This window comes from Palaemon carinicauda, chromosome 27, assembly GCF_036898095.1.
Source record: "Palaemon carinicauda isolate YSFRI2023 chromosome 27, ASM3689809v2, whole genome shotgun sequence".
In the NCBI taxonomy this organism is placed as follows: Eukaryota; Metazoa; Arthropoda; class Malacostraca; order Decapoda; family Palaemonidae; genus Palaemon; species Palaemon carinicauda.
This window is the reverse complement of record NC_090751.1, coordinates 50,218,796-50,235,001: the sequence shown is the minus strand read 5'-3', so window position 1 is coordinate 50,235,001 and position 16,206 is coordinate 50,218,796. Positions and strand designations below refer to the sequence as shown.

The 16,206-nt window shown below is 39.6% G+C and overlaps 1 protein-coding gene across 1 annotated transcript in view; it reads left to right on the top strand.

Annotated features, from left to right (window-relative positions):
- The window catches only part of LOC137620903 (uncharacterized), a gene marked incomplete at its 5' end in the record, with an annotated part of 14,809 nt that extends 10,104 nt beyond the window's left edge, over positions 1-4,705 (top strand). The window contains 2 exons of the mRNA XM_068351348.1: positions 1,899-3,794; positions 3,986-4,705. Coding sequence (XP_068207449.1) covers positions 1,899-3,794; positions 3,986-4,705 — 2,616 coding nt within the window. The remainder of the gene's footprint in view (positions 1-1,898; positions 3,795-3,985) is intronic.
- Positions 4,706-16,206: the final 11,501 nt, after the last annotated feature.

Here is a 16,206-nt window from a genome sequence, read left to right as displayed (position 1 = left end):
AAAAGTAAAGTGAAATTTACGAAATTTTAGGACAACAAACGTGGTAGACTAAAACATGTGATAATTTCCAGTGAGTCCTAATTCCTGTGTTGGTAACGGTAAGAAAACGTGGCGTTCCTTATTTCGATTTGTCTATTGACAGTAAGGCTATTCAATTTCATTTTATTACTTCTCGTGGGATACTATTTTGTATACATTTTTGGAAGGGATAAATTTTTTCATTTATATATATTGTGCAATGAGTGAATGGTTAATTTTGTGTTAAAACTAAGTGAATTGAAGTTTACGACATTTTATGAAAAACGTGGTCGACTAAAACACGTGTTAATTTCTAGTGAGGTATAATTCTGTAGAGTAACGGTAAGAACATGTGGCATTCCTTGTTTAAATTTTTTCTTTTAACAGTAAGGGTATGTAATTTCATTTTATTACTTTTTCGTGGGATATTATTCTTATGTACATTTTTTAAAGGGATAATTTTCGTAGGATTGTGTTACATTGTTAACCTAAAGATAAAGGATTTATGATATCACATTCAATTTAAATTTTTTCAGTTAGGGTATAGGATCATTTAGATAAAATATTTGGGAAGTGTAATTTCTTAAACTCATTTTCTTTTTATTAAAAGGAAAGTATGTAAAGGGGCTGATGTTCTTAACGAAGCATTAAGCAATATCAGTGACATTGTTTTATTTAATTTATTATACTTTAAGTATAAATACAAACTTCGCTTTAAAGTCACAGAGTTGCAAGTAGTGGTGTTGCAAGAACGCACCCACACATTTTTACAAATCCATTTATTTATGACTAGCATAGAGGGTCATTCATTGCTGTGATTCTATTTATTTATGACTAGCATAGAGGGTCATTCATTGTTGTGATTCCATTTTTATATGACTAGCATAGAGGGTCATCCATTGTTGTGATTCCATTCATTTATGACTAGTATAGAGGGTCATTCATTGTTGTGATTCCATTTATTTATGACTAGCATAGAGGGTCATTCATTGTTGTGATTTCATTTATTTATGACTAGCATAGAGGGTAAGTCATTGTTGTGATTCCATTTATTTATGACTAGCATAGAGGGTCATTCATTGTTGTGATTCCATTTTTATATGACTAGCATAGAGATTCACCCATTGTTGTGATTCCTTTTCTTTTTATGACTAGCATAGAGATTCACCCATTGTTGTGATTCCATTTTATATGACTAGCATAGAGATTCACCCATTGTTGTGATTCCATTTCTTTTTATGACTAGCATAGAGATTCACCCATTGTTGTAATTCCATTTCTTATGACTAGCATAGAGATTCACCCATTGTTGTGATTCCATTTTTTTAAGACTAGCACAGAGATTCACCCATTGTTGGGATTCCATTTCTTATGACTAGCATAGAGATTCACCCATTGTTGTGATTCCATTTTTTTTCGTCCAGCATAGTGTCACCCAAAGTTGTGATCTTAATTTTTCCTGACTAGCCCAGAGGGTCACCTACTGTATAGTTGTGATTCCAGTTTATTTTGTCTAGCATAGAGGTTCACCCATAAAATTAGCAAAATGACTGCTGCGGAGATTCAGGACTTTGTGTTCCTGGCAGAGCGACAAGGTTACGAAGGAGAGGCATTGCAAGGTTATGTGCGGGAGCTTGTGAATGGGGTCAATGCCCGGAGGAAGGTCGAGCAGGAAGAGTTTGAGAGAGAGAGAGAGAGAGCGAGAGCATGAATTGAAGATGCGGGAACAGGATATCCAGCTAGCACGGCTAAACAGCCCTCACCCCAACGGCACTCAAAATAGCCAAAGCTTCCCCTCCATGCCTGTCCACACACTCATTCCTCAGTGGGACGACAAAGATCCTGTGAGGTGGCTAAATGAGGTGGAGTCCGTGTTTCAGACGTGTGCCGTAGCGGAGGATATGAAGGCTCTACTACTGTCAAAGCATATGGCGGGGAAAGGGAAGAATGCTCATGCTGCGCTCCCCGCCGATAAACAGGGTAATTTTGAGGCCGTCAGGAAGGCCTTGATTGAGGCCTATAAACTAAGTCCTGAAAAATGGCGCCGTCAGTGGCGTAGGCTCACCAAGTCCCCCACGACATCTTGGTCTGATTGGGGTTTTCAGAAAGATACGCTCAACACCCTTTGGGTCGAGGCTGTAAAGTGCACTACTTACGACAACCTCCTAGAGCTCTTCAAAATCGAGGATTTCCACAGGAACGCCCCACCAGCGCTCTCAATTTACTTCTCTGAGAAAAATCCAGCGACGTTTAGAGCATGCTGCGAGTATACTGATGAGTACGAGCTAGTCCGGTTCAACTCAGGGCCCCCCGGCTCAGTCCCATCGGGTAAGTCTAAGCCCCGGCAAAATCCAATCTCCCCTACCAAGTTTGGCCATTGCGGGAGATCTAACCACTTGGAAGCCAACTGTCGACTGAAGCTATCTGGTCAGTTAACTCAGTCCACGAAGCAGAAGAATAAGCCCAAGGTTAAGGTGGCGAAGCCGAACTATGCCAGTGCATACTGCGAGGTATGTAAGTGCTACGGACACACAAAGAACTACTCACTATATCCCAGCAAATCCTCAGCCTTTTCTCCAGCTGCCCTCTCAATCTCTATCCGTGAAGCTCCCAAAAGACAGCCTGCTGTTGGGGAGATCACAGTAGCTCTGCCTGAAGGAGACGGCTCTTCGCAGTCAGTCAGAGCATTACAGGATACTGATGCAGACGTTTCACTAATCTTATGGCAGCAAGTGCCTATCGGTGCCAAAGTTCAGCAGGACAATCGCATGACAGTCCGTTGGATCGAAGGAGTCACTAAGGATCTTCCTACTGTGGAGTTGAGAGTGACCACGCCCCAGCTCAGCAAAAGGTACAGGCTAAGGGTAGTGAGCGATCTCGGGCATGAAGGCTATGACTTGCTCTTGGGACAAGACCTCCTAAGAGGCATACAGTGCGTGCCCCTCAGGTGCATGAAAGCAGTCGAGTCGGAGCCCGGGACTGAGAACGCCCCTCCTGAAGAAGACAAATGGCTAGCTGACATTGACCTTGGAGAAGTACCTTGGCTAAGTGAGGTGGCGCGAGAGCCTTCCTCCTATAGCAATGAGTCTGAGCCTCGTACCCCGGAAGCCTATTCGGAAGGAGCGGTGCTGCTCACCACCACAGGGAATGAAGCTAACCCAAATACTAGCCAAGGGATCTCGGGGGAGTCTGAGGGAGAAGAGTCCATTACCCCAGAGGACCTCGGGAGTCGGACGGAGCTTGTCAAATCTCAGTTGTTGGAAGGGGTGCCTTTCAGAGTCAACCGAGGCCCTCACGATCCTGCAGAAGCCCTTCGCTGGCAAGTAGTTGTTCCCCGTAATCTCCGCTTGGCGGTGCTCCATATGGCCCATGAGGGATTGGGAGGTCACTTTGGTGTGAAACGCACTACCCACCTGATCCAGCCTCATTTTTTCTGGCCGAGATTGCAGAAGAATGTTAAGGCTTACGTAGCTTCCTGCCATCCGTGCCAAGTTGCCGGTAACCCAAACCAGGTGGTGCCGAGGGCTCCTCTCCATCCCATTCCATCTGCAGGTATCCTCTTCCATGATGTACCAGTGGATTATGTGGGTCCCCTGCCCCGTAGTAAGCGTGGAAATCGTTTCTTATTAACCATGATTGATCGGTTCACGCGCTACCTTGAAGCTGTACCGACCAGGTGCGCCAATGCCAGTCACGCTGTCAGAGGACTGACAAAATTTTTTTGTAGGTTTGGGTTCCCAGCCACAGTCCAGTCGGATAATGGCTCTCACTTCATGGCAAGAGAGTTTAAGGCAGCAACGGAGTACCATGGTGTCCACCACCAGACCTCTATGCATATCATCCAGAAAGCCAAGGACTCGTGGAGCACTCCCACCAAACGCTAAAAACAGTCTTGACGAAGTTAGGGGAGACTGGCTTTTCGGATTGGGAGGAGAAGTTGCCTTATGTCTTGTTCGCCCTACGCCAGGCACACTCAGAAACCACAGGATACAGCCCTTTTGAGTTACTGTACGCTCACTCCACACGTGGGCTACTTGACATACTCCATGAAGCTTGGAAGGACTCCTCCAAGGCCTCCTGGGTGGAAGAGCTGCCAGATATACAGGCTAAGTTACGAACTGCCTGGGAAATTGCCAAGGCTTCCGAGGTCAAGGTACAGGGCATCACAGAAAGTCACCTAGATCGTGAAGCCCAGGATCGAAGTTTTGAAGTGGGAGACCAAGTTCTGGTTCTCCACCCTGGAGAACAGAGACCGTTAAGCACAAAATTTACGGGCCCCCACAAGATTTTCGGGAAGAAGGGTAAATTAAATTACCCAGTGGATTGTGGCATAAGACGAGCCAAGGGGGTCCATATCAACCTGCTTAAGCCCTATCAACAAAGGGCCAATGTGGTGGGTACTGTTACCCAGATCCACTCACCCGAGAGCAATTCCGAGGCCCTGGCCAACTTTAAGCTGGTCACTCCTGCTTTGGACACTGTTAAAAGGGGTGTTGTCAAGAACCTCCTGCTACAGCACCCACAGGTAGTGCGAGACACAATAGGTCACACCCTACTATCAGAACACAAGATTGACTTGGTCCCAGGAACGTGTCCGATCCGCCAGAATTATTATCGGTTAAACCCCCAATCGACTGAAAGGGTGTCGGAACAGATAAAGTTGCAGCTTAGCTTAGATATCATTTAGGAAAGTGAGTGAAAGTCCATGGGTATCACCGGTGGTCCTAGTGCCAAAAGAGGGAGGAGGGGATAGGCTATGTATAGATTTCCGCAAATTGAATGCGGTGACAAAACCTGAGTTCTACCCACTCCCTCGCATCGAGGATTGCTTGGAGAGCTTAGGTGAATCCCCTTATCTAAGTAAGATCGAACTAGAAAAGGGCTACTGGCAGGTACCATTGGCATAGGAGTCGCGACCACTGACCGCATTCATAACCAGAGATGGACTTTACCAGTGTCGGGTGAGGCCTTTTGGGCTTCGGAACGTACCCAGCTGCTTCCAGAGATTCATGAACAAGGTACTAGCGGGGATTTCCAACTGTGTGATCTACTTAGATGACATCATCATTTTCTCCAAGACCTGGGAAGAACACCTCCTAACTCTAGGAAAGGTGTTGAGGGCCCTCCAAAAGGCAAATTTGGTCATCAACCTCAAAAAATGCACGTTTGGCGGACTGAGATTACCTACCTGGGCCACCAAGTAGGAGGGGGCAAAATAATGCCCAAACAAGCAAATATCAGTGCAATACAAGAGATGCCCTACCCTAGAACTAAGAAGGAAGCCCAACGATTCCTGGGGATGGTACAGTACTTTTGGAGGTTTGTGCCAAACTTTTCTCAGGTAGCCACTCCCATCACAGACTTGTTCAAAGGAAACAAGCAGTTCTGCTGTACGGATGAATGCCGGGCAGCCTATGATCACCTAAAAGGCATTTTAATGAGTCATCCCGTGCTCCGTGCACCAGACTACACTAAACCTTTCGCTCTCGCCGTGGATGCCAGTGACATAGGGGTGGGAGCTGTCCTCCTGCAGGAGGAAGATCAAGTTCAACACCCTATTGCATACTTCTCAAAGAAACGGAATCCTGCTCAAACTAGGTGAAGTACTATTGAGAAAGAGCTCTTAGGCATGGTCTTGTCACTGAAGCATTTCGAATCATATCATGCTGACCATGAGTTCCCACAAACAGTCCTAGCGGACCATAACCCTCTGACTTACTTGACGCTGTACCGAAATAAGAATAAGAGAATCATGAGGTGGTGCATGGACCTCCAAGACTACAATTGGAAGGTCGAGCACATATGAGGCACAGATAATGAAATAGCAGATGTCGTCTCCAGGCATTAGTGCTCAGGGCACAGTGCCATGTCCCTGGCCTGTAGTCATATTAATTGGCCTTAGTGCCTCCCCAGGTAGATAAACTTTGGAGCCATCTTGGCATCATTATTTGCATTTAATTTATTTTTATGTATTTATTTTATCTTTTTTGCATATATGCATTTAATTTATTGTTATGTATTTATTTTATCTTTTTTGCATATGTCATTTTTTTATGCCTACCACTGCACTAGGTCACTTAACTTTAACCATTTTTGCATTTTAATTTTCAATTTAGCAGTTTTAATTTTTTTTGGTTGTTGCCTCACAACCAGCATGCTTATTTCTACATGGCACTTGAAGTTAATTTACTGTCAAAATAGCGTAAAATTATGACCCTAGTTGCAGCTTAGATATTAATTCATTATTGTGGTGAGACTCACTGAGGGAGGAGTCATTAAGACTAGTGGCTTCAGACCTTGCTTGCAGAGTTCTTGTCCTGTTTTAGGACAAAATCTCTGCTGAAATGGGGGGCTGTTAGTAATGGCGGTCATTGCGTCCCTTCTACTAAACAAATACCCCACCAGCAAGGACTTGGTTGGCATGCCACGAGTTTTGGGACCCTACCCAGAGTCTCACCCCCCCTCCAACCATCCTATACCAGTCTACTCCCCATGAGATCTCATTTTCAGCCACCTTGTACGAGTCACGTGACAACATCGAGGTCCCAGGAGAAGGAGGGAGGCGAGATGTGAAGGATGTAGGAGCACGTGACCAAGCCTGACCAATAGGACAGCGGTCAGGCCAATTCCCCCCTACCACCCCCAATTGGGGACCAAGTGGGGTTGAATCTGTAATAGTTAGTTATTACATGTTTAAAACACATGACGTAATATGTCATTGTGGAAGAAGAAGCTACCGTGAGATTTGCTGTAGTCAGACAAAATCATAACAGGATGCGTTTTGCATCTCTCAGCAATGTAACATTTTTTTGAAGCATAAACACAAATGCATACCGTGTGAAAGATTGTGTCGCCACCGGATGCAGGTGTCTTCCTAGACTAATGTAAAGTTTACATATTGTGTTTAAATGCTGAGACAACTAAATATACGATATCTGTGATATCGATATTTTAGGCAGTTCTTATCTATACTTCACCTGAATTGGTCATCCGACCAAACCAGCTATACTCCTGTGATGGAGATGTTAACACAGTTGTTTTTAGAGAATAGACCATTATCATGCTTGACTTTATTTCAAGACTCAACATCTCAAACAACACATACTCAATGTGTGTTAATAACAGTAGTACACTAATAAATGGTGGCAGCGCTAAAACTCTAAGAATCAGAGAAAGATCTTCAAGAAATTAACAATAAGACTCTAAGAATTAGAGGAAGATCTTCAAGAAATCAACAATAAAGCTTTAAAAACCAGAGAAGATCTTCAAGAAATCAACAGTAATGAATCTACAATTTTGACTATGTATCATAGTCCATCGAAGAATAAAACATTTAATGAATGTTATACATACAAACTGATGAACTGGATCTTCAATCAACATCCTGGGAAACCCAAGGACTGGCGTTCAACGCTTACAAAACATATCCAGGAAGCACTACATTCAACGGAAATTGGACCGAAACATTCACCCAAACATCAAGGGAGAGAGACGGAATCGAACCGACACATTCACCCAAACATCAAGAGAGAGAGAGGATATGACGACATCACACAGAACCATATAAAGCTAAGTAATATTTTCTTATTCATTTCAGTTTGGGCAGTGAAGTGTAGTTATCACGAGTCGTTAGTCGATTATTACCGGGGTGAGTGGTTTGCTAATCTTTTATTTTCCTTTCATTAAAGGAAACTGTGTTCAACTCCGAATTCTCATCTAGAATTTTTCTCTTTTTGTGCTAATTCCGTTTTCTTTCAGAAATTCTCGGGAAATGTCTTAGGATTAGTAGCATTGTTTTGGGGAATTTTGTTATATTCTTTATCATTGGGTGCTTATGCGTTTACGCAGTGGACGTCTGTATTCTTATAGATATTTTGATAGAATTGCAAGGGGTCGAAGAGATAGGAAAAGAAATACAGTAGTCATGACGCCCCCTTTGAGCCCCATCCCTGGACCTAGTGGCGTAGGACAGATTAATCCTCTCCGGGTTGTGACGCTTGTAAATGCCAGGTCTGCAATCCTACCTTTTCAGGGTCGGGTTAATGGGTTCTTGCCTCAAAATGTGGAGTTATGGATTTCATCCGTCGATGCCCATTTAAATGCCAAAAAAATCGTAGACCCTTTTGTACAATTACAAGAAGCTAAAAGTTTTATAGATTTTTCGAAGGGGGATGCAAGTGCGTATTTAAGAGGTGTTTCATTTCAAGAAGCAGTTACCTGGGATGATTTCAAAGTTAGGTTACGCGCAGTCTATGGGGGTGAAGAAGCCTTGGATGTAGTATTAACGTTAAGAAATACTCTTAATTAAGCCACTATGAATCGGCTTAATGTTATTGAGAGAGCAGCTCTCATAGCTGATAGGCTTAATGAATATCAGGATATTTTAAGTAATTCCACTTGGGTTACTAGAGATAACATCTCTATGAAAGATTTTTTACGATTAATGTATTTAACTTGCATGACACTTATGTTGCCTGAAGCTTTAGTGCGGTGTTTTGATAAAAAGTTAACGCCTGCAAGTACGGAATTGGATGTATATAAACAGATAAAAAAACACATCTCTAAGTGTCCTGATCTTGATCCCGTGTTAACTCAACTTTTTGCAAAGAATGAAACAAAGCCACAACAAGTAAATGTAGTTAATAATAGTCAAGTTGCGGGAATGAGGTGTTATAATTGCAAACGTCAAGGTCACTTGATCGCGGACTGCAGAACGAAATTCTGTTCGATACATAATAGTTCGACTCATTCATATAGTCAGTGCTACTCGCGTAAGTCACAACAGAATCCTAGAAATACACAGTCAATTCCACAGTCAGTTCCATATGGAAATAAAAAGAAAAATCCTCATTTTAACAATAAGAAGAAACAGCCAAACGTCAATGTAGTTCAGAGTCCGAAACAAACAAACAATTCTTCAAATAATGTTGAGCCTGGGTCGTCAAACCAGACCTCGCAAGGTCAGACTAATTTTCAGAATGTGCAGAGCAAAGCAAATACCACATAATTAACTCCAGTGGGGAAGAGAGTGATGTTGGGTCATGGTCATTCATGTCAACATCAATAGTATTGAATAATCAATTTAATGTTTTATCAGATCATTGTGAGGCAATAGATTTTCCTATGAAACACACGGCCGAATTAAGTAAAACAGTGCATGCTCCTGTAGATTTGCAACGAATTCATACAATGATAAGCCAAAATGAGTTACGACCAACATTATATGCTGTAAATTTAGAACACAAATCCTTTACGTTATTTTTTTACTCTGGTAGTCCACGTAATATCATGGATTTGAGGACACATCATTTGTTGTTTTTGAACTTTCCGATAGAAAAATCCGGAGTGAGACTCTCGGGTATAGGAAATAATGAATTAAATGTCATAGGCATAACTCATGTTCAATTCAAAGTCGGTAAACGCACGTTTGCCGATACATTTGTTGTTGTACAAAACATTGATATGTATCCAGCTGTAATTATAGGATACCCATCCATGGGAAATCAAAACATTATCTTAGCCCCCGCCAAGCACGCCATGTATATCAAAGGAAAATTCTATAAGTCTTCCAATACCTTAAAATCAGTTTTGGATAAAAAGGAGACGACAAACGTAACCGTAACGTACGTAGAAGAACCAATAACTTGTCTCACTAATAAAGAAATAATATACGCGACCCAGCAGAATTCTCGTTCACCCGTAATATCATCTTGCACGCAATCTATCAAGCCAAACGTACCTTCGAATTTAATAGTGCAAATAAAGAAAACATTACCTGGATCCGAAATATTAATCCTTTTCGACACTTTGAAAACTAACGGATTGTCTGTCACAAAAGCTATTTATACAGTAGGCTCACATCAACAATGTAATATTGAAGTCTGTAATCATTAAAATGACACTTTAGTAATTCACAAAAATCAACATATCTTGGATGTAGAAGTTTATAAACATCGTATTTTTACTGTTGCCGAAATCAATCACTCTCAATCAGTTGCGGATGAATCCCTTTTGCAATCTATTAAAAATAAAATCAATAAAGCCATTCAAGACGAAGAAATTCAGCAGAAAATTTTTGGACTTTTAACTAAATATCATGATGTTTTTTCCACTATGTATGGATCCTTAGGAAAAACAGATGTGATCGAGCATCAAATAAGGTTAAAGGACAAGCAGAAAATTATCTATGTACCCTCGTACAGACTCCCTATGAAATTCCAGAATGAAATAAATGATGAAGTAGGTAAAATGCTAGAAGAAGGAGTCATTAGGAAATCAAACAGCCCTTATAATTTTCCATTAATAGTTGTACCGAAAAAAGACCGAACATGGCGTATCTGCGTAGACTACCATCGTCTAAACGAGGAGACGATCCCTGATCGATTCCCAGTGCCATGTACTGACGATATTTTGTCTTTGTTAGGTCAGAATAAATATTTTACCAGTTTGGACTTTCTTAAAGGCTTTCACCAGATATCATTAGAAGAAGCTAGAATCCCATACACAGCCTTCAGCACAGCCAGGGGACATTATGAATTTTTATGGATGCCTTTTGGTTTACGTTGTGCTCCCATAACATTTACAAGAATGATTAACATAGTGTTTGGAGACTTGTTAGGGGATATGTTGCATGCCTATATGGACGATCTTGTAATCTTTTCCAACACCTTAGAAGAACATCTACGTAAGTTAGAACTAGTACTACAGAGATTAAGACAACTAAATTTAAGGGTAAAGATTAGTAAGAGTGAATTTTTCAAAACAGAATTAATATATTTGGGTTTCATGGTGTCAAGCCAAGGTCTTAAAGTAGTCCATGATAAGGAGTCGGCTATACGTAATTTTCCCATACCTACTAATGTCAAGGGAATACATCAATTTCTAGGTTGTAGTGGATATTACAGGCGTTTTATACGCAACTATTCAATAATAGCCGCTCCTTTAACTGATCTTACGAAGAAGGGCGTAGATTTCATATGGTCTGAGCATCATCAACAGGCGTTTAATGCCTTGAAAGATGAACTGTGTAGTTCTCCTATCTTAAAATTTCCTGACTTCGGTAAGGAATTCTTCATTGCAACAGACGCCTCAGACTTAGGAGTAGGAGGGGTATTGCTTCAGCAATATGATAAACAATTTTTCTCGATAGCTTTTTATTCTCGAAAACTGAGAACTTCCGAAAGTAAGTATGCAGTAATAGACAAGGAAGGGCTAGCTATTGTTAATTCACTAGTGCATTTTAAGTTCATAATTTACGGTTATCCCGTTAAGGTTCTTACTGACCATAAACCACTAACCAAATTCTTTAAAGGCTTCAACCACAGCCCTAAACGAACTCGGTGGCATTTGATCATTCAAAATTTTGGCGCAAGAATCGGGTATTTACCTGGGAAAGCAAATACCATTGCGGATGCATTATCCCGCAACCCCGTGTCATCTTGTATGGAGCCTTTAGCTGAATTAATAGATATATCAACATCCATGCCTATTGTTAAAACGATATCTGAACAAGAAGATTTAGGCTGGAGCGCTGAATTATTACAGACTGAGCAAAGAAAAGATCAGAAAACAGAAACAATTATAAATGCTTTGAAAGGTAATCATAAGGAAAAGGGATATATAAAGTATAAGCAGCAGAATTATATAATCAAAGATAATATTCTGTGTAGGAACGTGACAAGGAAAACCCGCAATACACCACATGTAACAAACGACCAGGTAGTAGTACCAATCTCACTTATTTCCACTGTCCTGAATTGGTTGCATGCAAATCCATTACATGGACACCCGGGGTTCTCATTAATGTCACAGAAAGTCAAATCATTGTTTTATTGGCATACAATGCTTACAGATATAAAAAGACACATAGCTAATTGTCGCACATGTCAGGAAAACAAAGGGCATACGAAAACACCTGTCAGCCTAGGGGCTTATCCCGTGCCCAATCAACCCTTTGAAAGAATACATTTAGATTTGTTAACAGGATTTTACGAGTCAGACAGAGGAAATAAGCCCCTCTTAGTAATTGTAGATGCTTTAACTCGATATACAGAACTAATAGCGCTTAAAACTAAAACTGCGATTGAATGCGCTAGGAAGTTTTACGAGTGTTACATTTGTAAACATGGAATTCCACACATGATAATTTCAGACTTGGGTGGTGAATTTAATAATCACTTTCTTACCTCATTGTGTGAATTCCTTAGCATAAAGAAAATAAATACCATGATATATCACCCAGAGTCGAATGGGCTAGTGAAAAGAGCAAATAGGAAGGTTTTAAATATATTAAGAGTAACACTAGGGTGATCAGACCCCAACTGGGATATTGCAATACCTGCGGTACTGAGTACTCTGAATCATTCATATCATATATCAATTAAAATGTCACCGCATGAAGCATTGTATGGTACCCCAGTTAGAACGCCTTTCCATGTATTAACGCCTACAAGTAATCTATCAAATCCTTTAAAAGAATGTATAAATGCAAGCAAAAGTCGATATGATATCCTTCGAAAGAATTTAAAAGAATCACAAATCATAATGAAAAGGAATCATGATAAAATAGCGAAGCCAACTAAAACATATACCGTGGGTGATAATGTATATATACAGGTAAATGTACGTAAAGGACTCAATTATAAACTAACACCTAAGTTTGAAGGCCCATTTATCATTTTGGAAACATTAACGGCCAATAGGTTTAGAGTTCAAAACCCACGGATGAGAGAATAGTACCATTGGCTCACATAAGAAATTAAAAGAAAAAAAAAAGAGAGGGAAAGAAGTGAGGGAAAGAAGTGAGGGAAAGATTTTTAATTGTATGATTAAAAGTTTTCTTCTTAATACAGGAGTAATTACATATATTTTTCTTGTTACAGGTGTTCAAGATGAATTTTTTGTTGTTGGGAGTGATATTGTTCGCTCAGACATTTTTCTCGTGTGGGACGAGCTCTAAAACTAAAAGTATAGATTTTAAATATGGCACTGTAGTTGAAAGACAAGAAGACGTTTTTATTACATCAAGCAACGTAGTTGTAGAAGTGCATATGCAAGCAATTTTTCTTCCAGAGAATGATGTCACTAGCTTAAAAAGCGCCATTTCAAGGGTTGCTGTCTCATTAGATGAGTTGCATAGAAGACATTTTCATTTGACTACAAAGAGTTCGCTTGGATCGACACTAAAAGTTGCAGAGATGCTATCTGATGACTTGCAAAATAAGACTTACGAGACAGAATCTTTGGCTCATGACCTTTTGATGTGGACTGTAGGGCACGAACATAAAGAAAGACGAAACCCGTTTATTTTTGCTGCATTAAACATCTTTGGGTCTATTGCAAGTTTAGGTTTAGGAATTTCCAATCGTCTGAAGATTAGTAATCAAAATAAGAAAATTGAGTTCTCGACTCATGAAGATGAATTGATTATGTCAGAACTAAGGAATCAGTTAGCTTCAATCAATCAAATTATGGATTTAGTTAATGAAAATTCAAGTAATATCAGTCAGATTATGGAAGTACAGGATTTGTTGGCAACGTTAACATATTATGATTCAAAAATAGATCACATACATAACAGAATTGCACATTTCATTGAAAAATCAAAAGATTATGTAGAAGCTATCACGATTGCAACTAAAGGTGTACTGTCGCCCCATTTGTTGCCTATAAAATACTTAAAGTTAGTTTTGGAGAACGGACGGGAGAAACTAGGCTATGTTCCTTTGTTAGATGCACGTAGGTTAGAATTTTATTACAGCCTAATTACAGTAAGCATTGAAAATAACAAGATTATGATTACAATTCCCTTTGATTCTTCTGATGCCTGACAATCTTACAGGGTATCACCATTTCCGACTTTCATGACGAATCACTCAAATCCAGTAATATCCAGTTTGACCGGACACGTATTGATTTCCCCAGACAAGGAAACATATACGGTCATTAAAGACTTAAATCAATTAACTCACTGTTCAAACGCAATGGATAGAAAAATATGTACAGCTGACTCATTTGAATTCCATAAAAACTTAATGGATTCATGCGAGTTAGGTATAGTGCTAGATGGTGCTCTCTCCCATACAAGTGAAAATTGTCTGGATAAGCTTTATCCCTTTGACAATAATGAGTTCAATTGCAGACTGAACAACGGCTCGTGGATACGATACGACAAGGACGGCTTCAATGTATCATGCCCGGACGGATCCACGTCCTATGCCAAATCTTCGTTGCAGCAGATGGTTGTATCGGGACTTCCCCTAATTCCATGGTGACCGGGATCAAGACCATCATCACAGAACGAGCCTACTTCGCGAACTTAACGTGGACGACTACAATGCCATCACTACCTCTCCCATACAACAAACAGGTAGCCAAGCGGTTGATGAAATTGACCGAGATGGACCACCTGTCACCGACTTATAAGGAATTTCTTTACCCCATACTACTAGCAGGAACAGTTGTGACGGTGATGATATTTATCGCCATTAACATCCTTGTTTGGCGTAGGTTAAGGAACAGTTTGCAGCTAAAACAGAACGTTTTGCCATGTCCAGACAAAACTCCTTATTTAATTCAGTTTAAAGCCGTTTGAAAGTGGCCACTTCATTCGCTAAAAGGTGTAAAATTGTCTGGGAATAGCGTGTGTACGAAAAGCAGTTAGTACGCTAGTAATATGTAATTGAAGATACTATAGAACATTTGCATTGTTAAAAATACATTTAAAAAACATTTAAAAAATAAATCATTTTTTTCTCTCGTCATCTAATAAAATATATAAGCCGGAATGTTAAAAGAAAAGAGAAAAAAAAATAATAAAAATAACAGAATCTATGGGCATCTAATAAAATATATAAGCCCTATATATATATATATATATATATATATATATATATATATATATATATATATATATATATATATATATATATATATATATATGTGTGTGTAAGAAACCGTGGTACGTGTACGTACCAGGAATTCGTGTTTGTGCACTAAAATTGAATCTTTACCAAGGTAACAAATATTTTTATTAATTACCGTATTGTGTTAATCTATGTTTCTGACAAAGGTAACAATTATTCTTTAACAAGTTACCGAATCATATGTATATCAGTATTTTTTTTTTTTGGTACCATATAATCATTTGCTAGCAATGTACCATATATGTGATCTGTATTTATCATGCATTTTTTTTCTTTGCTTTGGTAATATCTTTTCATATGCATTATTGTTATTATTTTTTTTAATGTGCCTATTTGGACATTCGTCCTCATTTGCTTATGGCTAAAGTTAAACAAAGAATAATACACATATCCAGTCACACTCCTAATAAACATATTTTGGCATGTTGTTAAATTTTTAGAAAAAAAAATTGAGATAGCTGGCCGAGCTAATGTAATAGTTAGTTATTACATGTTTAAAACACATGACGTAATATGTCATTGTGGAAGAAGAAGCTACCGTGAGATTTGCTGTAGTCAGACAAAATCATAACAGGATGCATTTTGCATCTCTCAGCAATGTAACATTTTTTTGAAGCGTATACACAAATGCATACCGTGTGAAAGATTGTGTCGCCACCGGATGCAGGTGTCTTCCTAGACTAATGTAAAGTTTACATATTGTGTTTAAATGCTGAGACAACTAAATATACGATATCTGTGATATCGATATTTTAGGCAGTTCTTATCTATACTTCACCTGAATTGGTCATCCGACCAAACCAGCTATACTCGTGTGATGGAGATGTTAACACTGTTGTTTTTAGAGAATAAACCATTTTAAAGTTATCATGCTTGACTTTATTTCAAGACTCAACATCTCAAACAACACATACTCAATGTGTGTTAATAACAGTAGCACACTAATAAATCTACCCAGGGAAAACAGGATTTTTCTTTGTGACTCAGCCTCATTGAGGGAAGGATCATCTCTCTTCACCCACAAAACATTAGGGAGGCAGGACCTCTGTCTACATATTATTATGTGACGAACCACTGTGCAAACAATTACCCCTTTACAATGGGCGGTAGTTCTCTTCACACAATAAAATAGAAGTCATATGGGTAGACTTCCAAATTCACTTGTTTCTTATTACGAGTGTATAAGATTGTTGATTATGATCAAATGTATCTTCTTAAAGCTGGTTGCAGACAATCGAAGCAACAATAGCAGGATAATTGGAGG